The sequence below is a fragment of the Calonectris borealis genome, chromosome 3 (assembly GCF_964195595.1).
Source record: "Calonectris borealis chromosome 3, bCalBor7.hap1.2, whole genome shotgun sequence".
In the NCBI taxonomy this organism is placed as follows: Eukaryota; Metazoa; Chordata; class Aves; order Procellariiformes; family Procellariidae; genus Calonectris; species Calonectris borealis.
In genome coordinates, this window is record NC_134314.1 from 41046399 (window position 1) to 41073712 (window position 27314).

The following is a 27314-nucleotide window of genomic DNA, read 5'->3' on the forward strand; positions in this document are numbered from 1 at the left end:
GTTGAAGGATATTTTAATAATTTGAAGGATATTTCAGTAATACCAAAACTCCATTGCCCAGAGAGCTGGCTTTCTTGTCTCTAATCCAGCACTCCCACTGGCTGCCACTTACCCTCTTTCAGTGGACAACTCTCTCAGCAGTCTTCAACCTTAATTCCAGTATAACAGTCTTTGGAATATTTATAAACTGAATTGTCAGCAGGGTCTTTGGATGTCATTTGTGGGCCCCCTAAGTGGACATCTGGAGTTGATAGCTCTACTCATGGCTGCCATCTGAGAGATTTCCTGAGAGAAACTCCTTTTGAGTTTCCTGAATCTGTTTGGTATTGTGTCATGAATGCCCAAGCAATATTCCACTCCCTCAGAGCAGTTCAGTGCCAAAAAGAGAGATCCTTTCCCCAGTTCCGCATATCTTATTGTTTCTTGCTTCTGTCCCTTGCTTATGTCTTTACCCAACAGGACCCACAACAATTATGTGACTAGGCCTGCAACTTCTTGATTCAAATTCTGGTTCCTCAATAGTATTACCTCTTAAAATTGTGCACAGGAGCTGTAAAATACTTGCTTGTTCATGTGAATTTTCTTCTTTTTCCACCTAAACCTGTCTCTTGTGTCTTTAAAGAATGTCTATCAAATTTTGAGTTTTGTCTATGTAGTATCATGGACATTTTAGACTTAAGAGATCACCCAAAGTTACATGATCCCATTGGGTCATGAGGATAGCAAAGTACCAATCTTCTCAAACAATATTTCAGAGATCCTTTATGAGCACGTTGGTAACATTCTTTGCTGTGGAGCACCGCTTAACCAGTTTCCATTGACCTCAAATGGTGGGAACAACTAGTTTCAGTACCAAAGCAGAAAGAAATTTGGAAAGATATCCTAGATGTCAAAATAAAATATCTTATCCTCATCATTAAATTTAAGATGGCAGTATTAATTGTGATTACTGCCTAGTCTGAAACTAAATGGTTCACCTGCTTTAGCATTCAGCAACTGTTTTCATATTGCTATCAGACATTGCATTGCATTTGCATGTTGACTGGACCTGCTACTACTTCAGGTTTCAGCTGTACGGCTACTTTTTTCTTGAGATTGCACATGAGAAAGATTGCATTCCTCTTGATGGAGGAATTTTCCACGTTTCTCTGCTTCATTGATTAGTTAGGGAAGGAAACCTTGGTAAGACAATCTTAATTCTTCACATGATAGTGGGTCTTCTGTCTTATTGGCCGCCTCCTCCTGAACTACCAGATAGCTTAATTTGAGATCAGAACTGATTTAGTCTTGAATTGAAGCTGATCTGAATTCATGACAACCAGAATTTATGTTTCTTGAAGTGGTGTGGCTAATCTGGTTGGCCTTATTGCTTAGTGTACCAAAGACTGAAAGTTGAAGTATGCCTAAGTGGTTTGGGTTATGTGATAGCCTATGCAATGGTACAATGGTAAAACACTCCACTACTGCACTTCCACCTTCAGTTTCTGTGAGTGTGGCTTGTGCTTTTCAGCATGAACCTGTTTTTCCATCCTCAAAGTTGTCATTTTCTTGTAGTGATGGTGAAATCCTTCAAAGCTGTCATTCGTATCTTCTCAGCTGGCACTGAGGGTGAGTGGAAGAACTGTCTAGAGGAAAAGGATCTGAGATAACCCTACAAAAAGCCAGGCTGCTGCTGCTTTTTTTATCTGATTCTGATTATCCTTAGAGATTTAAACCTGGATGTCAGGAATTAAGTTCTTGAATTTTTCATAAGTTTAAATGTAGTAGGCAGACTTCTGAAGTATGTCCCACTGAGAAGAGGTTCAAGGACACAAACATCACTATTCAGACATTATCAAGGTGGATAACAGGCAGGTTAGAATTTAAACATCCAGCATGGAACTATTTTCAGTAATCAGAGCATCCGCCGCCAGAAGTCGAATGATACCAGCAGCCTCACTTTTTTTGAAAAAAAAAACCAAAACCAAAAACAAACAAAAAGTGTTTGCATCCTGGGTATATTCAAAGCAGCCACCTGGAACTTCTTTTACCCTTTCACCAGACAGTATGCCATCGTAGAAGCATCCAGGATTGGTGCTGCATTCAGCAGAATTGTGCTGAGATGTTGTTTGCATGAAGGATTCTGAGACCCAGCTCCAGGTAAATATGAAAGTATCGAGTACAGTTCAGAGTCACCCACAGTGTGAACGCACATGTGGACTAACACTTGAAGATGACTAAAGAGGTTACTGACTAGTAACTGAAGTTCTTTGAGATGGATAGTCCACATGTACATTCACCTCCTGCCTTCATCCTCCTTGGCCAGAGTGAGGTTGAGAAGAAAAAAAGGTCTGTAGTAGATTAATCGTACCTACCCAAGAATTGGCGAAGGGTAGAGTGAGTAGGATTGAGTGCTTTCAGTAAGGCAAAAATTCTTTGCTTTGTGCTCTACAAGTCTTCCAGTCAGCCAAAACATGACATACATGTGGACTGTCCACCATAGAGAACTTACTACTACAGAACTGTGCTCGCGGCTTATTCATGCTCTTGTGTGCTACTAATCTATGGATTTTCTTTTCTCTTTTTTAATTCATGTATGGTATGAGCATTACCTATAATAAAAGTCATAGTAGTTCTTGCGGACTTGACATGGAATCACTTGGTAGTATGACCTGAGACTGCAGCTATGGGATTCAAGGGAATAACAGGGAAACTGTGTCTAAAAGGTTAGATTCCAGTTTATTTGCCAGGGTTAGTAGATCATAGTACCATCTGTCAGATGTCATCTGCTTGTCTTTTTTTTCTCTCATGTTAGTTCTGTAATTTTATATGAAATCTGCACATGCCTTGCACAAAAATAAGTTTCTGAATTTTAATGAATGGTGGAGTGTTGCACAAAAACAACATTTGATAATTCTTCCAAGAGTCATGCTATTGATAAAATATATCATTCTCAACAAGTACTGCAGGTTTTATGCTCATAGAGGTTAACTAACTTGTGCTGAAAAAGCACTTGTGCCTCAAAGCATTTTTATGAAGTTATATTTGTTATGGTAAACTAACAATTTGTCTGCAATAACTTTTGAAATAGACATCACACTATAAAATATGTTTTTAAAATGTTTAAAAAAAAACCCCAAATCTTAGCCTTAAGACTCTTCGCCACCATAGACTTGCTCCTGCAACCTCAGCACTGGCTTTTTGTCTCAAAATGTTGTACATAGTTCAGTTACGAAATAAATATAATTAAAACTTGTGTTTTGAATGAGCTTTCAAATGTTAACAGTAATGATTATAATCATTTGGATTAGAATAAAGGCTTAAGAGCTAATATGTAGCTTTAACCCCAAGGTCTTCCTATATCTTGTTGAGAAGATAACAGAAAATGTTCTGATGCTTATGCAAGGTAGCCTGGCTGAAGCAGTAAACACTAAAGGAAGGGGATTACTGAGGACGAGCAGATAGAACACAGTCTCTAAAATATTAAATGCAGTAATTGTAATAATAAATCACAGTGAAATGTCTTGGGTTACCAATATAGCTTAAAGTCTAAGGTCTTCCTGTATCTTGTTACAGAAATAAGGTAAAATGTTCCAATGTTATTCCAGGCAGACTAGCTGGAAGTAAGCACTGTGGGTGAAAGGATTACTGGTACCTGGTAGGAGGAAGAGCAAGGCTAAAACTATTGAATGTAATTAATCAGTGGGTCATTTGTGGGTTGACAAGAGTATGAATGTTTTTTTATAAGGCATTGGTAATGACATTAAAGGAACATTGATTCTGCTGCTTAAAAGGCAAATGGCCTCTAATAAACACAAAAATGGTTACCATCTGCCAGTTGTCTGTTAGTGCACTCTAGTTTTCCTTTGTTCCTACATGAGTAAAAATCTGGTCATATCTTCATCGAGATGGAGAAAGGAAGAACTCGTATTTGACTGAATAATCTTACACATCAGTGAGCCATCGCTGATCATTTGTAATAGTGCACAAGGATTCTGAACAAATAACTAACAAATTGGTTGAAATGATAATTCAACCATAAATCTGAAAATGCATGAAAGATAATGATGGGGTCTAACAGGCCTGATTTCTGCAAAAGGCAGTATTTTCTGCCCTAAAATTCTGTGCACTAAAATGATAAAAAAGAAAACGGTTGACCTAATTTCGATTGCAAGATGGGCATTTAGTAATATCCTGTATAAGTAGCTGGAAGAAGGAGAAACCATGAGATAAAATGAAAGGTGGTCATGAATCAAAAACTAACTAGGATGGGAGGAAGCAAAGAATAAAATGAGGTGGTATTTTTTCTTTCAGTAAACCTCATGTTTGGTATACTAACACTCCACATACTAGAGAGGTAGTTAATTTTGCAGATGCTTGAAATTAATTTTTTCATCAAGACCGAACAGGAAAGTCAAGAAAATATAAATTAGTTGAATGGGAAACAGGATTCAAGTGAAATTCAAGGCGAGTAAATTAAGAGGAATATAATGAATGTTTCTACCAAGATGTGTCAGAAAGTGAGCGCTGCAAATGCCCAGAAGGTTTCAGGAAGGCATGATGAAAATACTCAATGGCTGGAAAAAAATCTCATTTAGAAAAGATCAATATTTTACCCTAACATTGAAAGAATATCATGAACCTGCTGTTTTTCAGGAAAGAATGGAAACAAAAAACAGTAGAAAATTCTGTTGTTTTTAAAAGATGAGGGAACGTGTCATGAAATTAAGATGTGGGTAATTGAAAACCAAAAAGATTTTTCATGCAGTATGTAGCTAGCTTGTAGAAATAGTTGTCTCGGGGAGGGATTGATGTCAAAAGAATTAAACAAAATCGATTGTCCCTGTGTCTATCTAGTTTTAATAACTTTAAATACTTTGGAGGTATACTAAACCTCATGCTTCAAAGCTGAAGTAATTTTGATCCTGAAGATCTGGATGAGACCTGAGGTGTAGGTGTAAGAGTAGGAACATTACCCTGTGCTCCCCTTTTTTGTAGGATTCTTGCGCCTTCCACTGAAGCACCTAGAGTTGGGTTGTTAGCGTAGACAGTAGAGTTTTAACTCTGGTGGCAGCATATCTACAGAATATAGTTGAATAAAATACAGCCATTCCTGTGTCTTTGAGTTTTAAACTATACACAGTCAAGTGCATATAAAACAAGCCTCTTTTTTGTAGGAAACTTATTTGGCTGAAAAGCTTTTAAAGGAGTTTGACTGCAAAACTTTTAAAGCAGTTTGACTGCATTGTATGGGTGTGTAATACAAAATATTCAACACCAACGCAAAGAACTTCAGATGCTTCTACGCTTGTCACATTCATCCTTCCATAGTAAGGTCTTTAATAGGCAGCTATTAGCAAAGGCATAGCACAAACACATACAGAAGGATGTGAGAGAAGTGGTTTTGTGTTATTTGTCTTACTGTAGAACTATAATTAAATGGTATCTAAATATTTTAATATTTATATGCTTTCTAAATCTGTTTTGTGTGCAGCTATTTTGCCAAGAAATTAGAATGAATTAAAACCTGCAGGTAGATAAAAGGTCTCCTGTAGCAGGGAATCCTTAAAATAAACAAGTACAGTTCTCAAAGATGCTTTTTCTTGTCTACACTTCGTACCTTTTGTACCTTTTTTGATTTGTATAAATTTTAGGGGTAACCTTGAATGAGTAAATGCCATGTGTTAACTCTGTAACCTGCTGTGAAACGTGTGTGTAATATTTTGGCTTGTTTTTCTTTGAAGTGAATGAATTTTTAGTGTTTGAAGGCCCCGTCCTGCTGGATATGCGTATTAAGCACCTAATGAAAACAAAGCAGTTAACGCAAGCGACTGCCCTGGCAAAACTGTGCTCTGACCATCCAGAAATCAGTGCAAAAGGCAATTTCAAGCAAACCTACCTGGTCTGTCTTTGTTCAGGATCACCAAATGAAAAGCTAATGGAAGAAGTAAGTAAAAATTTAAGAACTTTTTTTAGGCTTATTTCTTTAATGATAATCAAGTCACTAATTGGTATTTTGTTTTTTCCTTTCATTTAAGTCACTGTTAAACTGACTAGTAATAACTTGATTAAAACACTTGTGGAAGTGTAATATTAGGTCTCTAGTAAGCATTTTCTGGCTCTGCCGCAACTATATGTTTGATTTTGCTTAAAGTATTTTAAAACTCTGCCTCAGATCTTGTTAGTAAGGTGAAGGTAATGGTTTTCCCACTCTTACTATTTTAACTATAGCTTTTTGTGTAGTACCTAGTACATAGAATGGGGCCCTTTATGTGCCACTTTTAGTTCAGAGAATAAATGTAACCTTTTTTGACCCAAATGCCCGGGTGAAATTGAAGGTGAAATCAGATATTTGATCTGGTTTGAAATAGAAAATCCTTCTTATTTAAATGCAAAAGGCAAAAAAGAGATGACAGCTTTGCTCTTCTGCATTCTTCCAGGTGACATCTTAATTTCTCACCCCAGCCCAAAGTTTTATCTGAGCTTTTTTCCTTCTTAAAGGAAAACTAACTGCAACTGTCAGTTTTCTTGACTGTCTGCATCTCTCTGCTGTCTTTTTGTCTCTGTCACCTTTTTATGTTAATAATAAGTATTGAGCATATTGAATTTCATCTTAAAGGGATGAAAACTATGCAGTGAGTAGAGTTGGAAAAGTTTTCTACCCTAGATGTAGGCTAAATTCTAAGATGACAGCTTTTCACTGGGCATGTCCTTCCGATGCTCAGTAGGATCAGATCAGTCTTACCCTCCTAGCTGGCTGCTGTAGGCCCTGCCAGAACGGGCTCATGAGGAGCTGTGACAGGGCTGTGCTCGTTTTTCTTTGCTGAAGACTCTCAAGGGAACTTGGAATTTGTGACCCTGCAAACATGCTTCCTTCATACTCAGCCCCACCGTGCTCCCAAAGCAGAATGGGCTCAATCAGTAAATGAACCGTGAATCCCGTGGACAAAAGGAATGGGGTAGCCTTGTTTCTTAGGATGCCATAACATACAGATAAGTTCAGAGTGGGTTATCACAGAGAACCTAATTCAGATATTTCCAAACCTTGGATTGCTTGCGTTGCTTAGCTTTGCAGCTTCAGCTGCAGTATGATTTGCAGGATTACTAACCATTCTGGAAAGTTCATATATTACCAAGAGAAGGCAGATACGCTGTTAACATGTCAAGGTGGACGTCTGAACTGAAAAGGATAGTCGTTTCGTAGTGCAAGAACAGTAAAAAAATGGAAAAAAAAAAAAAGGTAAACTGAAAAGAAGTCCAGCTCACTCTTCAGTGGTATGGAAATTTTGATATCCGTTCAGAATAGGCAGAAAAGCAGCATTTTAGCTCATTTGCAGCTTGGATTAGTCTAATAGTTTGCTTCCATAACGTGAAGAATTCAAATCTGCAGTATGTGAAAATGCTACACTGACAGACTTGATGGCTGGACCTGTACAGACCTTTGCTGGAAGCTGGGTCCCTTAGGAACTCCGAGAGGCTGCAAAAACATTTCAGAAAAAAATCCCCTTTATTGTAAGTTCAGTTTCCCGTATTCTTCCCTAAGTTTTTAACTGATGGTCCCTCTCTGAGATGGGGCACTGAGCAAAGCAGACCTTCAGTCTAAATTGGTATTACAGTTATGTTAATCCATCCTCTTGGAGGTCTTGAGAAATGCAGTTTTCTTTAGAAGATGACTTTGAGGTTATTAAACCTCAAATGATGTTCAATGAAAGGTTATTAGTGTATTTTTTGAAGTCTCAATTTAGAGGAAGAAATGAGTTGCTGTACTCTTCAAAATTGTAGCTTGATTGCTGGACCAATAGCTGGGTATCACGGTGCCCAGCCAAGCTGTGCTGCCACCTTATCCAAAGTACCAAACTAGCTGGGTGTTTGGGTGGGCGCTACTGCTTCTTGCTTTGGGTGGTCTTGTGATTTCTCAAGAGAGACTTCCAACAGTACTGTTGCAATGATCAAGTTATTCTTCAACTGCCAGTGTCAAAGAGTATATACCAGCATGTCCTGCCAGGTGCACTAATTGATGTAATCAAACCAGTCTGCTGAGAATCAAATTAGTCAGTGGTGGTTATAATAAATGTGCTGATTCAGTACTGATACCATTGTCTAGTACTACCGGGTGACTGTGGTTTTTCCTTTGGTTTGCTACAAAACTAAGTGCTTCCATTGTTGCTTGAAGAAATAAGTTACGTTGCAGAGACTGTAATGTTCTTCTAGAAAAGCATTCAATTGACCTGATTCTTACTGTACAGCTTCACTTTTCTGTTTATCTTTGATTTTTTAAAAATACTGGAACATTCATGTTAAACTTCGGATTCATTAATCACCCAGCTGTTGTATTAAAGCAGTAGTAACATCAGTTACTAGTAAACTGGTTTGTATTGGGCTGCAATTTAAAGTTATAAATCTGCTTATTACAATTATCATATGTATGTAATATATATGAATAATTAATGTTGTAAGTTAAAATTTTTAGGTGACTGGAACAGTAAATAGGTAAGTTATGTCTGAGAAACAAGTTTATATTCACTTTAATAAAACCGTTTTTCTGCTGGCATGATCAGTTTTAACACTATTTAGAAACACACTGATTTGCTTTCAAGCTTATCTCTATCTGATAGAGTTAAATATTCACTACGTTCTAAATTACTGTCTTTTTGCAAAGGATCAGATGACTGTATGTCTGAAAATGAAACCACTTTCTTAGTCTTGGTGTTGTTTTCTTTCTTCCCTTCTAGATTGCAGAAGTAGATTGCAAAGATGCTCTAGAAATGATCTGTAACCTAGAATCTGATGGAGATGAAAAAAGTGCTCTAATTTTATGTGCAGCATTTTTATCTCGCCAGCTGCAGCAAGGAGAGATGTACTGTGCCTGGTGAGTTTGAATATTGTTTTCCATCTAGTGGGACAAAAATTAGTTTTGGGAAGATAGAGCTGATACATAAGCCATAAGTTAACTTTATTTAGCTGATGAAATCTATGAGCTAAACAGGAAGGAGGTAAGGCTCTTGGAAAGCTAAAAAAGAAAAAGAAAAAAAAAGTATTTGACAAGATTAGCTTCCATTATGGGAATTTGAAGGCTGCATGTATGATGAGGCATTTACAAATACCAATAGCTGGTTATTAATTTTTCTTGTCAATAATCTTACGTTGTAGAAATAAGGAATTTAATATCTGCAGGCAGCTAGTCAGCATTATGTCAACATTTAATGCATAAGTACTGCTCTCATCTGTCCTTGTTTCATAACACAGTATTTCTTTCTCTAACGAACTTCTAGAAAAGAAGGAGCTCTTTACTAGTATAACCAAAATAATAAGCTAAGTGAAGATACTTATTGTTTAGGGCTTCCTTTCATTAATGTGGGAACAAGTAACTGGTCTTTGTTGGCAGATATTTGAGCTGTTAGGGTCTGAATTTCCAACGACTAGCAGTTTGGTTGTACTTCCAAACCTGTACAATTCCTGAAGAATTTGCTTTGTTTGTGCACCTCCTTTTTATGTGCAGCAGCAGGAGAACATCTGCTAATGCAGGATTTTGCTTCAACAGATTCTGCTAAAGTTTTGGGGGTTACACCATTCCACAAGGTACTAAATACTCTCGGCTATTTGCACCTAAGGAGGAATGAACTAGTGAGATAATGTAGATACAGTAATACTGTTTGGCTTTGGGGGCTAATTTCTCACTAAATCACAATTAGATTCAGCTCTTAAAGCAGAGCAGCTCAAGAAAAATGTGTCAACCAGAGAGAAAAGCCGTCCTCCTATAGCTGTTAGTAATTACTAAGAATTCAGAAGTGTAAAATTCCAGTCTGTGGAGTGAAGAGTAAACTACTTTGCAAGACTTTTTTCAAGGGCACATCATGAGTCTGTAAATTATGTAGCATAAATTGTGGTAATACTGGTTTTATTCTGATCTGTCCTTCTGGAATTGAGTCATTGTAATAATTTAGAAAATTAGATACTAATAGTGTCGGTATATTAATAAAAGCTTTTCTCTGTAAGATAAGGTGTGAATAAATTCAGATTTTTTTCCTTTCCCAAAGACAAAATAGAAACTGTTCTCAACCTTGCATTTCTTGTGATCAGATTAGCGGTTGCGTTGCTGGCCCTGAAATATTGTTCTCTTGTTCTAGGGAACTGACTCTTTTCTGGAGTAAACTGCAGCAAAGGGTAGAGCCTTCTATTCAAGTGTATCTAGAGAGATGTCGTCAACTTTCAGTGTTAACTAAGACTGTTTATCACATTTTCTTCCTGATTAAAGTAATTAATTCAGAGGTAAGGATACTCCTGAAAGAATATTTTTGGCACTTTTAATGGAACTGTAATCAGGAAAATTTATGAAAGCTGCTTAGACATCCTGTGTCTTTGTGTAGTGTCAGCTTTGGGGCAATCCTAATTGGTTTTAGGAAAGGCCATAGCAACTTTCTTCGGCAGGTAAACTATAAGTTCATTCATTTTGAATCATTAAAACTTCTTTGTTCCTTTGAAAAAAAAAATTGGGTGTTAAACAGAAGAGCTGGATACCACAACTGAGATGAAGGAAAAAGTAAAGGTGAGGTTATAGCCTCTACTGTTGTCTGTGTCCTCTAAATGAGGTATTTTCTCTTAGCAGGTCCTAACATTCCTCTTCATTATTTTCCGTATCTCGAATATTACAGAAAATGGAGAGGAAAAGCTTATAAGGAGAGGAAATAAAGGCTGTATATCAATATATAAGAAAACTACAGAAAGTTTAAAAAAAAAATTTTAAAAACACCAAAAAAAACCTTTTGAATTGCCACTTAAAAATGCAGTTTGTTTTGATAAATTAAATACTTGCCTTAGATCCAATGTTGTATTAAAAACTCTGTTCATTTATCTCAGCTAACCTTGTCATCTAATTTCCCTAGTTTCCTCTCATTAGTAGTTGCACTATTTAATTTTTATAGCTAAATTGAGCTTTTCCAAAAGCTTTTAGTTGGGAGATTTCTGTAGTTCAGTATATTAATTCTAAGAATAAAAATTCCTTTTTTTCCTTTTGCAGTGTTCTGGTATGGCTAATCATGGGCTTCTAATCCTAAAGATTACTTTTTCTACAGATCTGAACTAAATTGGAGTTGGGGGGGGGGGTAGGGGGGGAATAACTTTCACAAGGGCTTGTGATATTAAGAGCTCTGCCTGCTCCATGCCATACTGATTTTTCTCCAGTGAGCTGTGGATCATTTCATTGACAGCAGCAATTGGAGACCATGTGGGTAGTAGACTTGTGCATTCATAAATTCACTGGACTTTATTCTCATGTATACCACAGCCTCTCTGTGCATCCTTGGCAGCATAAAGGGACTGTAAAGTGGACATAAATGTAACTTATGTTGCCTGAGGGTATAAATGAGAAAAGACCACATGATCTTTGGAACACTTAAATGATGGAACGTTTAACTATACTTACTACTTTCAGTTGGAATGAAGCCATGTGTTCAGTTGAGGTCGGTTGACTTTGTAGTGGCATAATCTTTTAAAAATAGAAATAAACCTTTATACTTTAAGTGATTTGCAAATTACAGATCTTTTTGAAGATTGCATGCTTCTCTTACTGTAGCAGTTTTTACAATTTCAATTCTACCCAGTGTTAACTTAATGCTCCATAGAAGTTCATCTCAACTGTGACGCAACCGGGAGGCTTTATTTCATGGAAAAGGCTCAATATTGCTCTAATACAAACTGAACACCTCTGACATACAGTCCTGAAGTCCTCAAACTAAACAGAACATACAGTTAATTTGTGTTTTAGTTGTATGTAAACATTGTTTTTAGTAGCGTGAAGGCAAATCGTGCAACTTAAGGAATAGCATCTAAAGACAAACCACTATGTTTCTTAAAGTAAAAAGTATTATTACAAACTCCAGGTGCATTTTTTCTGATGCTTAGGGTTGAATAATAATATCTTTTATTTACAAATACAGAAAGGGTTGTGATAAGCTGACTTACTAAAATTATTCTTGCTTTACAGATCGATGGTGCTGGACTTGCAACTTGCATTGAACTGTGTGTGAAAGCGTTGCGCTTGGAATCCAGTGAAAATACAGACGTCAAGATATCTATTTGCAAGACTATCTCCTGCTTGCTTCCAGATGATTTGGAGGTTAAACGTGCTTGTCAGCTGAGTGAATTTCTTCTTGAACCTACTGTGGATGCATATTATGCTGTTGAAATGCTATACAATCAGCCTGACCAGAAGTATGACGAAGAGAATCTTCCAATACCAAATTCTTTGCGCTGTGAGCTCTTACTTGTACTGAAAACTCAGTGGCCTTTTGATCCAGAATTCTGGGACTGGAAAACTCTCAAGCGTCAGTGTCTGGCACTGATGGGAGAGGAGGCATCCATTGTGTCATCAATAGACGAACTAAACGATAGTGAAGTTTATGAGAAGGTTGAGGATTGCCAAGAAGAGACTAAAGAAACTTCTGTGAATGGGCTTGCTGGCACGTTTGATGAAGCTACAAGCCTTCTTAAGGGTATCAGAGATGAAAAGCAGAAAAAGAGAGAAATTAAAAAACTCAGAGAGAGGGGGTTCATATCAGCTAGATTTAGGAACTGGCAAGCTTATATGCAGTATTGTGTTTTATGCGACAAAGAATTCCTAGGTCATAGAATAGTTAGGCATGCACAAAAACATTATAAAGATGGAATTTACAGTTGCCCTATTTGTGCCCAAAATTTTAATTCTAAAGAAAACTTTGTTCCCCATGTAACTTTGCATGTTAAAAAATCCAGCAAAGAGAGATTGGCTGCTATGAAACCACTGAGAAGACTGGGAAGACCTCCTAAAATAGCAACTGCCAACGAGAATCAGAAAGCTGATTCTGTATCCAAACAGGAGCAGCGACCCATTAAGAAGAACAGTCTCTATTCAACAGACTTCATTGTGTTTAATGATAACGATGGCTCAGATGATGAAAACGATGACAAAGATAAACCTTACATACCAGAGATAGTGCCAGTTCAAAAGCCACTACCTGTTAATGAATTCACCTGCCCTGTAACATTTTGTAAAAAAGGCTTTAAATATTTTAAAAATCTAATAGCACATGCAAAGGGGCATAAAGATAATGAAGAAGCTAAACGTTTTCTTGAAATGCAAAGCAAAAAAGTGATTTGCCAGTACTGTAGACGACATTTCGTAAGTGTTACTCACCTGAATGATCACTTACAAATGCACTGTGGCAGCAAGCCTTATATCTGCATACAGATGAAATGTAAGGCTGGTTTTAACAGTTACGCTGAGCTGCTGACGCATAGGAAAGAGCATCAAGTCTTCAGAGCAAAGTGTATGTTTCCTAAATGTGGCAGAGTGTTTTCCGAAGCCTATTTACTCTATGATCACGAAGCACAACACTATAATACCTATACCTGCAAAGTCACAGGCTGCGGAAAGGTATACCGTTCTCAGAACGAACTGGAAAAGCACGTTGAGGATCACAACAAGCAGCCTGAAAAAGTGCAACAGCCTGAAAGCCAGACTAATCAGCCTGATCTTAGTCAACCTTCTAAAGCTAATGAAAATACCGATGGAGTTGCTGTTAAAGAGGAATTGACATCTCCTCCAGCTGACAACCGAAATAGTTTTACTGAAGGAGAAAACGTCACCTGGAATCAAATCAAAGCAGAACCAGTAGGGAATGAAAGTGTAAACGCATCAGCAAGTATACTGCGGCAAAGTGATTCCTTGCCTAATGCTGGTTCGGAGCAGTGTCCTGCGGGTTCAGTGAAGACAGAAGTGGCAATTCCAGCAAGCAGTGTTAAGGTCCCTGCTGTTAACCAGAAGATCCGAGATAACTTTGTAAAAAGAGGTAAATTGGCTGCTACTGCCAGTAAAGTAGATACCACTAAACCCGGAGCCCAGCAGTTGTGCTCATCAGTTGACTCTTGTCTTCCAGTTTTCCAAGAGAGAAAGGAAGAAGACTGTCTCAGTCAGACTCAGAATATTCAAAATATTTCCGTGACCTCAGACACACTAAAACCAGAAGCCCTTGAATCAAAAAGCCTAGAAAGACAAATGAGCATTGTAAATCCATTCAGTGTGCAGAATCAGGCAGGATATCGAAACAGTGTGCCCATTTCCAAACTTGAAATTGAAGACAGTATTAAGGCTGCAGCTAATCTATATAACCTGCCTTTAAAAACTTTAGAAAGTATTACGTTTATTCCTTCGCAGCCTAATATAAATAGCTCTTTAGTTCCAGCTGTGTCACCAGCAGCCCCAATTCAGAAATTTAATTGTCAGGTTGAGGGGTGTACTCGAACGTACAACTCATCACAGAGCATTGGCAAACATATGAAGGCAGCACACCCTGACCAATATGCTGCTTTTAAAATGCAGCGTAAAAATAAGAAACCACGAAGATCCAGCAATCTGCAAAATGTGACGAACGATGGGAAGATTGTGTATCTTATGCCGTCACAAGTGGGCAATGCCAGTGGTGCTGCTTTTACTGCACAGAACAAACCTAATTTGAATCCCACCTGTTCCAGTCAAGTGCAACATGTCTCAAGTACACTTTTCCCAACCCACCTAGAAAATTTGGTCAATCCTATGTTGCCTATAGTGGAAAGTGTCATAAATCCAAGTTTGTCTACTCGTATTAAAAGTGAGCCTGAGAGTGTTCTATGTTCACATATGGAAAATCTGTCTGGTGCCACCTTACCTTCCCAGTTGGACGATCTGGCAAAAACAGTTATGCCTCTGAATATTGACGGCGGTTCAGATCCTTTTCTTCCTTTGCCTGCAGAAAACGGTCCAATGTCTCTCTTCCCTTCCTCAGCAGAGAATCCCCCAAATTCAGTCTTTTCACAACTGGAAAATAACACGAATAACTTTTCATCGCAACTAGAAGGAAACACTAGTTCTGCTTTCCCAAAAGAGGAAACTGTTGATCAAATATTTCCCTCACGATTGAGTAACGAAAATAACTTTAATGAAACTAGTTCTCAACATCCAGCTTCAGAAAAGGTGAAAAAAGATCGTGGCCGGGGCCCAAATGGGAAAGAAAGGAAACCAAAACATAACAAGCGGGCAAAATGGCCAGCCATAATTAGAGATGGCAAATTTATCTGTAGCAGGTGTTTCAGAGTTTTCACTAATCCTAGATCACTTGGTGGTCACTTATCTAAGAGGTCTTACTGTAAGCCTCTTGAAGGATCAGAAGTTTCTCCAGAAGCTTTGCAGGCTAATGGACAGTCTTTGCTTGCCAGTATGATTCTTTCCTCAAATTCATTAAACTTGCAGCAACCCCAGGAGTCTGCCTTCAATCCAGAGACGTGTTTTAAAGATCCATCATTCCTCCAGTTACTTGCAGCTGAAAATCGTTCCACAGCCTTACTGCAGACTATGTTTCCACGGGCCAATGTGACTAACTTTAATAGCGGTGGGAATGAGGAAGGAAATCAAATTATAAAACAAGCCTTGGAAACTGCAGGCATCCCAAGTACCTTTGATAATACAGAAGTGCTTCCACACGTAGTTACAACAAGTTGCGTCACTGCTACAACTCAGATCAATGCAGCTGTTCTCCCCAACTCAACCGCATCCCCTCTGCTGCAGACAGTCTGTAACCCCAGTACCCTGCTAACAGACCAAAACAGGACCCTCAATGCCAAAATTCCTCCAATAAACGAATGCAAGAGTTTGCCTGTTTTTGCAACAGAGGACTTAATGCTAAAGACTATTGAAAATGGCTTATGTCCTAGCTCATTTTCTAATACTGTTGCAGCAGCGCAAAACTTTGCAGGGAACAGTTCACGAGTTTCAGTTATAAGTAGTCCCAAGAATTCAGGATCAAGCAACTTGAATAAGAAGGGAACCAGTGCTTCAAAGAGGAAGAGAAAAGCAACTACGCCCTTGCTTGCGCCCAATACATCACAGAAAGTAGCAGTAAATAATACAGCAACGATGGGACTTCTAACCAAAAGTACTGAAGGAAACGTGCAAACACAGGGAGAAAGTTTTCAGTCCAACTTGCTGGCAAATCGTGGCTCTCAAGCGGTGGTGGAAAATCTCACGCAGAAACTCAATAATGTTGACAATCAGTTATTCATGGCCACTATCAAAGAGAACTTCAAAACAAATCTCGAGGCTCATACAACGTTACCCCCTTTAACAGTAAAAACTGAAAATGGGGATTCCCAAATGATGGCTGTAAATTCTTGTGTGCAAGCAAATTCGGAGGAACAGATTTCAGAAGACAATGTTATGCAGAACTTTGAAAAAACCCTGGAAATAATTAAAACTGCTATGAATTCACAGATACTTGAGGTGAAAACTGAAATTCAGGATACCGCCACTGCTTCAGGACAGAACTCGCAAGTAAATAATGCACAGGCTTCTTCGGGAAATTCTGCACATAGTGTAAAACTACCCACTCCCGCACAGTTTGCCATGCACGCAGGGAATGTCACTGCTGCAAAGAGTAGTTCTGCTCAGTCTGAGACATCTCAAAAGGATGATACTCAAATATTGGAAATTTTGGAGGGCTTGCAAAAACTGAAACTGGAAGATGATTCACCCATTCAGGTCTCTGAGGCTGTTTCCCAGGGTCCTCCAGCAGATACGCTAGCACCAGCAGTTCCTGTTGTATCAACTGAAAGTAAACCCCTCGTCCAGATATCTTCAGAGGCAAGTAACATTCAGTTTAGTGATAAAGTTAATAAGCCTTTTGTATGTCAGGATCCAGGCTGCAATTATAGCGCTATGACAAAAGATGCATTATTTAAACACTATGGCAAGGTTCATCAGTACTCTGCAGAAATGATACTAGAAATTAAGAAACATCAACTGAAGTATGCCCCGTTCAAATGCGTTGTAGCTACCTGTCCAAAAACATTCACAAGAAACTCTAATCTCCGAGCACACTGTCAGCTTGTACATCATTTTACGACAGAGGAAATGGTAAAATTAAAAATTAAAAGGCCCTATGGCAGAAGATCTCAAAATGAAACTGTAAACACAGCCCCGCGACCTGTTGAAGTAAAAACTTTGCAGACACTAATAATAGAAAACAAAACTGCAGCTCCATTGGTCAAAGAAGCTCAGATAAAGGAAGTTGTAGAGCCTGTAAAAGTCTTGGAAAAACTTCTACCAGAAAATAATATTCCTGAAAAGCTGGAAAAACCTCCCCAAGTGGTTTCTGTTCCACCGGAGCAGCATAATGCAGCCTCTTTTGGTGGTACACAGGCGCAACCCAAAGTACGCAAGGTTAGGAGGTACAGGAAGGAAAAAGAGGAGAGAAAACGTAGGAAGCCCGTAACAAAATCTCTGGAGTTTCCCACTAGATACAGCCCTTATAGACCGTACCGATGCGTCCATCAGGGCTGCTTCGCGGCTTTTACGATACAACAAAACCTAATCCTTCATTACCAAGCTGTGCACAAATCTGACCTCCCTGCCTTCTCTGCCGAAGTGGAGGAGGAGAATGAGCCAGGCAAAGAGGAACGTGATGAGGTGGAAACCAAACCCGCTGTCAGGGAGTTCAGGTGTGAGGTGAGTGACTGCTCTCGCATCTTCCAGGAAGTTACTAGCTTGATACAACATTATATGAAGCTTCATGACATGACCCCAGAGCAGATTGGAAACATGAAATCGGCTCCAGAGGTGGGAAGGTTTTCTTGTGATCAGTCTCAGTGTAAGTCTTCGTTTACAGCGTATCTTAACTACATTGTACATCTTGAGGCAGATCACGGTATTAAGATAAGGCCAAACAAAGTAGAAGATGACGGCGTATTCAAGTGTGACTGTGAAGGCTGTGACCGTATTTATGCTACTAGGTCTAACCTCTTGAGGCATATTTTTAACAAACATAATGACAAGCATAAAGATCATCTAATAAGACCCAGGAGACTGACGCCAGGTCAGGAAAACATTTCAAGCAAAGCAAATCAGGAGAAACCATTGAAGTCCAAACAGAGAGGACTAAAAAACAGATCAGGAAAAGAAGGTAACAGGCTGCCAGTGAAAACAAAACGAAAGAAAAATGTGAACTTGGAAAACAAAAACTCAAAAGGAATGCAAGTTCAAGAAAATAAGGCTTATTCACTGAAACGCGGGAAGCACGTGTATTCAATAAAGGCTAGAAACGATGCCTTATCAGAATGTACGAGCAGGTTCATAACTCAATATCCATGTATGATAAAGGGATGTTCGTCTGTAGTTACAAGCGAAAGTAATATAATAAGGCATTATAAATGTCACAAGCTGTCCAAAGCATTTACTTCCCAACACCGGAATCTTCTTATTGTATCTAAAAAGCACTCTGTCTCAGAAGTAAAGGAAGCCTCTCCTGAGCAAGAGGAGACTGATAAAAAAAGTGATGTGAAAGAGCCTGAACCGAGTTTGATAGCGAGCAATAATGATTCAAGCACATCTACGTTACCGCAAAAGGAAACTGAAAAAGGTGAGAAGGATGAAGTGGACGAACTGACAGAACTATTCATTACTAAACTGATTAACGAGGATTGTTCAAGTGCTGAAAATCAAGCAAAAATCTCTTCCAGTGTAAATAGCGACTTGCAGGAGACCAGCTCCTGCCCCTCAGAAAAGCAAAAATCAAACAACTTAAAAAGAGCAAGCAAAGAAAAAAACGTAACTCAGAATAAGAGGAAGAGAGCCGAAAAAACAGAGGAAGTACTGCCTGTTGAAGTGAGTAGCATGCAGAGGGAGGAAGAGACTGCTGTCGCCATTCAAACGGCCGAAGAGCAACCTGCAGCTTTCGACTGGAGCTCGTTTAAGCCGATGGGTTTTGAAGTGTCATTCCTCAAGTTCCTTGAAGAGTCTGCTGTGAAGCAAAAGAAAAACACAGAAAGAGACTACCATAGCAGCGGAACCAAAAAGGGATCCCATTCGAACTCACGAAAATCCAACGAGAAGACCTCCGTAGCAAGTAATAATGTCACTTGGTCATGTTCTGAAACTGAAACCCTTGTACCGTTTGCCAACCCATCACTGCTTCCGTGTGGTGATAATGTAAAGATAGTTTTAGACAAGACTCTTAAAGACTGCACTGAGCGTGTGTTGAAGCAACTTCAGGAAATGAAACCTATTGTCAGTTTGAGAAAGCTTGAAGGACGTTGGGAGGATAATCCAGAGGTTACAGCTGCAAAAATAATTGTTATGGGTACCGAGGAAGGGGAGTCAAAATACTGAAAACCTAATGTGTTTAACCATGACCTGTAAGAAAATGTATTTTGAATAGGAAGCCATCAAGCATGCTAGTAACTGTGGAGCTCTTTTATTTTGAAGTGGTTTAATCTAGCAAAAAACATGACATGAGTCATGTAAATTTCTTATTTGTTTTTATCCCTATGGGACTTGAAGAACAGAGTAATTGCTTCAGTTTTGTAAATACTTGATCAAAACCTCAACTTTCTATCAGATTGTCCTTTCCATGAACTAAATCTTTGTGAGTTGTCTGTGATTGGTATCTTTCACCAGGTCACTGCTCATGTATAACAGTACTCTTTATTTGTAGATACATTTTTTTTTGTATATATTTATTATTGTAAATCATTTGCTGCCACCAGCAGTCTGTAAGTCTAAACTATTAAATGACACATTTATATTCGGAATTTTAATTTGTAACTAAGTGAGCAAGTTTTTAAAACTGTCCTTTAATCATTTTAAATTAAGAACTTTTGAACTAAAACTAGGTAAGTCTGCCATATCCAGTTTATTTTGCATAAAGCATTTATTTACAGGAGAGGAGCTGGATAAGATCACATTTCATAGGTTAAGCGTACTGACACACTCTCATTTTTGTAAATTTTAACATCCAGTATCTATGGATGATATTCATATGTAGTTAACTCATAAATATAATAGTTTTCTTATAGCTACATTTTTCATTGCTTTTAATTGGATACAAAGCATTTATGATTCCATAATAAAAATGGAAATGTGAATAAAAATAGTTTGCTACGTTGGAGATTTAAAAAAATATTTGGTATTAAAGAATCTGTTGTGAATGTGATAGAAAATTAGTAGTGTGGAGCAGTGTATATATTTGAGGTGGTGATTTGTGAAGTAGCCCAGTATTGCCTTAAATAAAATCACATTTCATTTCTTGTTTTATACATGTGATCTTATAAAGGTTATTTTTGTTTCTGTAACTTAGATTGGTGTATAGTTTAATTTTTGTTAAAAAAACAAAACAAAAAAACTTCAGAAACCGTTTTTGTAAATAGTGGGTTTATAAAACAGATGGTTTATTTTGATAATACCAATTTGGTATCTATCTATAAAATACGTGAGTCCTTATGCCATACCGTTAAAAACTGAATAAACAAGGCACTTTCTGAAAGGGAAGTGAGATTGTGATCTTACAGATAAACTCGGTGGTTGTGCTCTATTGATGGCATAGGCTCCCTCCGCGCTCTTCTGCCTCTTGCTGACTGTACCTGGCAGCGCTCTCGCCACTCTCTCTTTTCCACACTGGAACGAACCTCAGAAGCGGTGCCGCTGGTAGTGCCCGGGGTTGGAGCGATTTCTCTGTATGCTGCTAACCGAAACGACAGGTATCCAGTTTGTTGAGTAACCAAAAGCGTGAATGCGTTGGTGGAAGCTGTCAGTACCCAGGAATCTACGGTGTTGGTTTTCATGCGTGATTATGCTTAAGTCGGATGGGACAAGCCAGCTGGATTGTATGGTACCAAAAATTTTTCTTGGATTATTCTCATTACTGGATGTGACCTACCTTCAGTAATATAAAATAGTCTTTATCTTGGGAGAGATTGGCTTGATTTTTTTTTTTCTATAAACTTGTCTTGCCATGTAAAGCTTTGCATTAAATGCTACACTTGATTGCTCTTGAGCTATTCACCTGGAATCTTTGACAGTTTATTTGAATATCAATACAGAGGGCACATTCCTACAACCAAATGAAGTGACTTGTGAGAGTGAGGATTATGTATGAAAAAGTGGAAAGGGAACTGTATTTCAGCTTGGGCATAGCCCTTGGTTTGCTGTCTGGTGCTAAATTGCATACCTTCTCAGAAAGCCCGTGCTTCCATTTGAACGGAGCCCATTTGCTCCTCTCGCTTTTGATCGCTTCTGAGTGACTAAACTGATAATTCTGCCAAGTTAGTAAATCAAAGGTGCGGTCTGAGAGTGATAGAACCAAAAAAAATCCTTGCATTTTAACTCTGGGAGAGATCATAATCGCTACAAGCACATGATGCCACGTTCTACCTACCAGAGGCCACGCGGTCTCCCTGCATGGCGTAGCTGTTGGATGCGAGCCATGGTGATTGCGGAGGGGATCTTCTGCAGGGGAGAAGAGGGCAGAGAACCTTCTCTGGAGAGGATCCAAAGCTCCTCTGAAATTTCTTGTTTTCAGATTGTACCTAGCCACTGCAGTCGCTGTCAACAGACCTCACAACTGTTAATTTTTAGAAGATACCTTTTTGTGTTGTGTAAGTTAAATAGTTTCAGCATTGACATTCCTAATGATAGATGCCGTATCATTTGCGGTTTTTAGACTGAGATTAGCATACAACTATTTAGCTGTATTAGAATGCTATTTTTTAAAAAAAAAAAAAAAAAAAAAAAGGAAAAATAATTCCAATGTCATAATATCCAGGAAATCATTTCTGGTTTGGGTCTGAATGTAGGGTCTGATTTCTGAGAATGAGATTTTTAATATTGTCTCATTCTTATCCCAGTTAATCCAATTAAAGTGGGTGCTGTACCAATATAGTCAGTGCCCTCCATGGCACACTCCCTTTTAGGTGAGTACTGACAGCCTGTCCAACAGGTAAGCTAGTATGGTATTTTTTTTCCTTTTTTAAAAAAAAAGTATTTTAAACTTAAAGTGGGGGACCGAAGGCAGGGTCTGATTTAAGATGTCATGGACTGCAGAGGCCACTGTGGTTTGGTAACACCACCTACAAAAGTTCCTGAGGAAATAAATTCGGTATTTGCATTTAGATATTTTACCTTGAGTGACGTACAATACCTCCTGCTATCGCTGTGGCAGCATGCCCGAACCGACAGCTCCCCCGGAGCCTGGAGCTGTACCCCTGCCCTTGGGGCTGCCAGGCAGGATGGGGCTCCAGCGCGGCCGAGCCCAGCGCTACCAGCACCACCTCAGCCTGCGGGGTGCCCCGACACCCGTGGGTGCTGCCGGCCCCTGCTGCCCGGTCCCTCTCGGTCTTCTCCCCTCTCTCCTTCCTTCTCTGTGTCTCTGTCTTCCAGACACGTTGCCTGTGAACTGCGGTGCATGTGAGCAAAGACGCTTTCTTTTAAACCCCTTCTCACCATCAGGAATGCGCTGGCTAAAGCAGCAGTAGTTGCTGATAGGGAAGCAACCAAATCGAGGAGCCTGGGTGCAGAGCGCAGACTGTTCGGTGACTGAAAGACACCTTTAAACAAGCAGTCAGCCTCTCTCGTGGTTAGCTATATTTATAAAGAAACCTTATATTGTCTGAGCCCTAATTCAGTGTAAATAAGAGCAGTGGGTTTGTCCTCACGTGTTTTGAGGTGGTCGTTCTCAGCAGGATGGAAGGAGTGTTGGTCCTAGAGCATTCTGCTGGGGTGTTCTGTCTAGGGAGGGAGCGGTGCTTGTAACACTGGATACAGTCATTGGCTCAGGTGAGGAGAAGCAGTTGGCTGTATTCTTGCGGTTGGTTTCTGTGCCGAAGAATTGGTATGGTTGGGGCTCCCACCCACGTGGGCCTGCTGCCCTGAGGTTTAGGCCCCCAGGGCTAGAGGAGCTCACTGAAGCGGGAGTTGGGGCAGCAGCTCCTGCTCATGCCCTGCTTTTTTCTGTGACTTTTTTTTCAAACCTCATCTGTCACAAGGCAAGGAGATTACTTGAGTTTTAAAGAAAACGAGGATCTGTGTAAGACTTGGATCTTTTAATGTTTGCAAATATTTTTGTATGAATGTGCATGGAGTGATTATGTTATTTCTCCATTCTGGTATGGGCTCAGATCAGCTTCCTACCAGTTGCCATGTGCTTGAGGAGACTGTACTTCTACGCTTTAAAAAGAAAAAAAAAAAATCACTTCAATTTTTTAAAATTTTGTCTGTTTGAGTGACTTGGAAGTTGAATACATAAAAAAGCCCTTAAACCTTTAGTTTAGGGACCGAGTCTACAAACTCATTTGAACCAAAAATGTAAGAGCAAACGACTTCAGGGATGGATGGATGAGTGAAACTTAAACCGGAGCACAAAGGAGTATAAAGGTGGGGAAAGGGCTGTGGAAAGAAAAGAGCCAGTGAAAGACCAAATGCTGGCCAAGAGCAAGGGTTCAGAAAGTAGATGAGTTAGTTCCTGTTGTCTCAGGTTAAATAAAATCTGACAGAGCTGCCTTGTGTGATGCTCGTTTCCTTTTCATTAGTGGCTCTGTCACACACTCCTCTAATTTTGCAGCACATGGTGTAAAAGCCACCTGGCTCTTTGCTACGAGTGAGTCGGGGGTTACACAGAGTTGGTCCATAATAATTTTTCAGAATATTTCTCATGTAAGGTACTGGCTTAGTCAAAACTGAAGTATCCTCCGAGACTTGAAACCTGTCGCTTTTGGAATTTATTTATCATTTCATGACTGTTGAAGACAGGAATTAGAAATAAAACCTTGAGTATACATTCCAAAGAATTAAAGTTCTTGTTTCACAGGAAAATTGTTGGTCTAAGCGGGAAGCTGTGACCAGCCGCAGAGCTTTAGGGGATGCTCTAAAACCCTTCAAGCCCTGACTTAATATACTTTTTTATTAGAGAGCAGCTAATGCACAAATTTAATCAGAAACCTGTGTTGGCTAAACTGTGTCTGCTTCTTTTCGCTTTCTCTCAAATAAACTTTGCTTTTAAAAAAAAGAATACTTTTTCATGAATGTGCTGTCTTAAAATCTGTCCTCAATAATTAAAGAACAGTCATTTTGGAAGCATTTTTTATTTTGATAGTGTTGCCATTGTCTTAAAAAATGATGCATTAGGGTACAAAAGGGCCAAGACAATTTTGGGTTTTGTTCTCAGTTACTCAGGCTACGGCAGTCACAGTTACACAGAGCTGATGGGCGATGGTTTTGCTTCATGCGCTGCTCGGTGGGTTTAGTCCAGTAGCTCCAAGAGCTTCTAACTGCATGTCTGCCATGAGCCGCGTTCTGTGTATGCAGAGATCTTACAGAAAATGTTCCAAATTGTGTAAAGTGCATTGTCTTGATACACACACTGATTCAGCGTCACTCGAGATGTAAAACTTTAACTGGCCACAAGCTGGCAAGCTAGGATCTGAGAGACTGCTGTCACTGTTAAGTTCAACAGCAGCAAATGTATTTTCACCTTTTATGAAAGCAGGTTTATTTTAGCAAAAAAGATTGAAAATCACAGTCAAAAGCATGTAGTTTATTCATTAGTTCTTAAAGTTAATGCTGTAACTGCTACCCCAGTACTCATAGAAGTAATACTTTGTAACCAAAGCTGGTTTTTTTTGAGTGAAATGTAGTTAACGTGCCTTTGCTACTGTTTCCTCCTCTTTATCCTGGCATGAACAATAAAATCAGTTCAACATTCAGGCAGCTCCGCTTATTGCAGGCAGTGTTTTTCTCTAAAGGGTGTGTTTTGATCAGGCTCAGTACTGATGTATGTCCAAAGGTCTTTCATCCTAGCGATGGAAAGAGAACACTACCCTGAAACAAGTCTTTTTAGGTACTTAATTTCTATTGTCTCAGAAGTCTCTGTTCAACAGAAGACACATCTTGGGTAATTTCTGTCCCTTTCCTGTTAGCCCAAATGACGCATATAACAAAGAGCAGAGATGCGTGGTGTTTAAGAGATACTCTGAAATTTGTGGGGAGGCAATAGGTGATTCTTATTTACTTCGTTTCTACTGGAGGCTTTTTGTATTTTTAGATTTCACATGTTCTTCTGTGGCAGGGAAATCTACTGAAGGAGTAGCAGTATCTTCAGCCTTACTAAAGGGATCAGATTCCAGGCTACTGAATACTAGGACCGCTGGCTACTGTTTTGCCGTATTGCGCGGTCTACATTTCTCTACTCAGACCCTAGGGAATTGGGAATGATCTTTTCCCTTAAATGCCACAGCCACAGAGCAGAAGAAAAGTCTAATGACTCGGGAGCTGCTCAGTGCAGGTGACCAGGAGTTAACTCTGTACTCTGCTATACGTTGCCTGCACAAGTTTGAGTAAGTACCTTTTCTTACAGAATGCGTTCTGATGATAAAAACCCTAAAAACTGTAAAAGGCTGAAATACCTCCAGAAGGAGCTGCTCCACAAATAGCTAAATAACTAGGTCTGTCTTTATTACCGTGGGCTAAACTAGGTCTGTCTACCTCTTATTAATTTTTCTTTTTTTGAGATGTTTTACAGTAGCCCAGTGGAATAGGCTTGTGACCATCCAGCTCACTTCCAGACGCCAGCAGCCGCTGTATGCCAGCGCTTTCCGATCGCTGTTTCAACAGCTATCGGACCCACCCGCTTGACAAATGCTGTACATCCCCTTCCTGTTCAGCATCTTAATCCCAGGCTTTCCCAACTCCGCGTATAAAAAGCCTCTTTTTGCTGGTACCAAAGCAATTCTGTGTAATACTCAAAACACAACTATTTGAGCAAGTGTTTCAGCATGATTTATCATAAGGATCTGTGTTTATATCAAAACTTCATGGGATTCTCGGACTTTTACACCTCTTTTTTCCACATGAATAGACCTAGATGATTCTATGTATAACTTACATAATGCGACTGAATTTATCCACTCAAGTAAGGAGGAGTGACTAGAGAAAAAAATATTTCCTACTTAACTACTCTTTCAGTTTTGAAAAGCAATTTGTGAAATACAGCTCGTCTAACAGGAAGGTGGTCTCTGACCTTCTTCTTCCAAGTCAACGGGGAGCTTTTTTCCACATTTGTCTTGTATATTCAGAGGCAAGGACGGGGAGCTGTTGTGCAACCGTCCTGCAGCTGCTGGTCTGTTGCGACTGATGATTTCTGATTTGTGGCAATCACTTTTTGAGCCTTGACGTTTCTTGATGTACCTCTTCAGATAACATTTTATGGAGTATTTGAAAATGAGATAACTCAATTCGCTTAGATTTAATACAATGCACAGGCATGAAGTTGCCACCAGAAAATAGAGGAAAATCATCTTCTCTGTGGGTTTGGAAATATAGCAGTCTACGGTATTGGGACATGGACTTATGTCACATTTCACAAGACGTGGTACTTTGAATCCATTGTACAATTTATAAAAGAGAACAAGAAAAACTATTTCAAATCCTGTTTTTAAAATAAGGCTGATAAGGTAAGTGCACAGCAATCCACCATCTAGCTCTCCTGGTCTTTTATAAAGTTTCCGGTTGTGGTGTGTCCCTCTGTTCTCTCGGTAAGCAACATGAAAAACAACCAAGAGTGAAGGGGCGGAGACCATGATTAATTGCAAAGCCCAAAGTCTGATGTGGGAGATAGGGAAAAAATGGTCAAAGCAGACATTTTCACAACCAGGCTGTTTGATATTGCATTCAAATTCATCATGTTCATATTTCCAGATGTTTTCTGCGGCCGCAATGTAAACCAGTAAGCGGAATATGAACACAACTGCTACCCAAATTCTTCCGATTCCTGTTGAATATTTATTCGCTCCACTCAGCAGATCACGTAGGAATCTCCAGCTCATTTTTCTCCTCAAGGAAAGAAGGAAATGCTGTATCAAAGAAACACAACATCAGAGAGATGCTTCCTCTTGGATGAAGAAAAATGAGACATTCAATTCAAGGTGAAATATAACCAGAAGCTGAAGCAATTTAAAATTATTAAGCATTTAAAAAGGAAAACAACAACAAACTGCTCTTAGTTCTGATAATTTGTACCTTCTGAGGCTATTACACAAAATCTATTTGCTGTTAAAATAGATTTTGTCAATTAGGCTGAAGCCTAATCGTTCTGTTAAGCTGTCCTCTGCAAGTAAATGTGCCTGTTCTTCCCGAGGGTCTCCTGAGCGTCAGGCAGAGCTTTCTCTGGCAAGTTCAGGCTAGCACTCTACCACTGAGGTACACTCAACTTAGCCCTGTCAGTTACGTAAATACTAAGCACAGTCAAATCAGATTTCATTTTCAATTTTATGTATAGGAGCCATGTGTCCCATAATAAGTTGACTACCAAAATGCAAATTGTTTTCTTTTTGTCTTGTTCTAACTTCTTAGTAAACTTGTGCAATATTTTAAATCCTGTCCTGCTTCATTGGATTTTCTTTGTTGTATTTCTTATCATTTAAGAAAAGCACTAGGCTTTACTCCAAAAATGTTTTTATTTTATAGTTTCTTTTCCGCACAATTCTTCTTCACAAAACTTCCTAAC

The 27314-nt window shown here is 39.1% G+C and overlaps 2 protein-coding genes across 8 annotated transcripts in view; one reads left to right on the top strand and one right to left on the bottom strand.

Annotated features, from left to right (window-relative positions):
• The window catches only part of ZNF292 (zinc finger protein 292), a 55940-nt gene extending 35119 nt beyond the window's left edge, over positions 1-20821 (top strand). The window contains exons 5-10 of one of the 6 annotated variants that reach the window (XM_075145434.1): positions 1555-1608; positions 5724-5926; positions 8712-8848; positions 10107-10248; positions 11963-13805; positions 13893-20821. In XM_075145434.1, coding sequence (XP_075001535.1) covers positions 1555-1608; positions 5724-5926; positions 8712-8848; positions 10107-10248; positions 11963-13805; positions 13893-19150 — 7637 coding nt within the window. In that variant the 3' untranslated portion in view covers positions 19151-20821. Of the gene's footprint in view, positions 1-1554; positions 1609-2041; positions 2140-5723; positions 5927-8711; positions 8849-9520; positions 9559-10106; positions 10249-11962 lie in introns of those variants that run through there. The other 5 variants (XM_075145431.1, XM_075145436.1, XM_075145435.1 and 2 more) reach the window with 5 other exon arrangements.
• On the bottom strand, positions 19497-26634 carry GJB7 (gap junction protein beta 7). Of its 2 annotated transcripts, XM_075145439.1 has the most exons (2): positions 25941-26634; positions 19497-20394 (listed from the first exon to the last, which is right to left on the bottom strand). In XM_075145439.1, the coding sequence occupies exons 1-2, from the start codon at positions 26632-26634 to the stop codon at positions 20258-20260; spliced, it is 831 nt and encodes a 276-aa protein (XP_075001540.1). In that variant the 3' UTR covers positions 19497-20257. The 2 variants fall into 2 exon arrangements, with proteins under 2 accessions (XP_075001540.1, XP_075001539.1); XM_075145438.1 differs by lacking the exon at positions 19497-20394 and having other exon boundaries at positions 25324-26634.
• Positions 26635-27314: the final 680 nt, after the last annotated feature.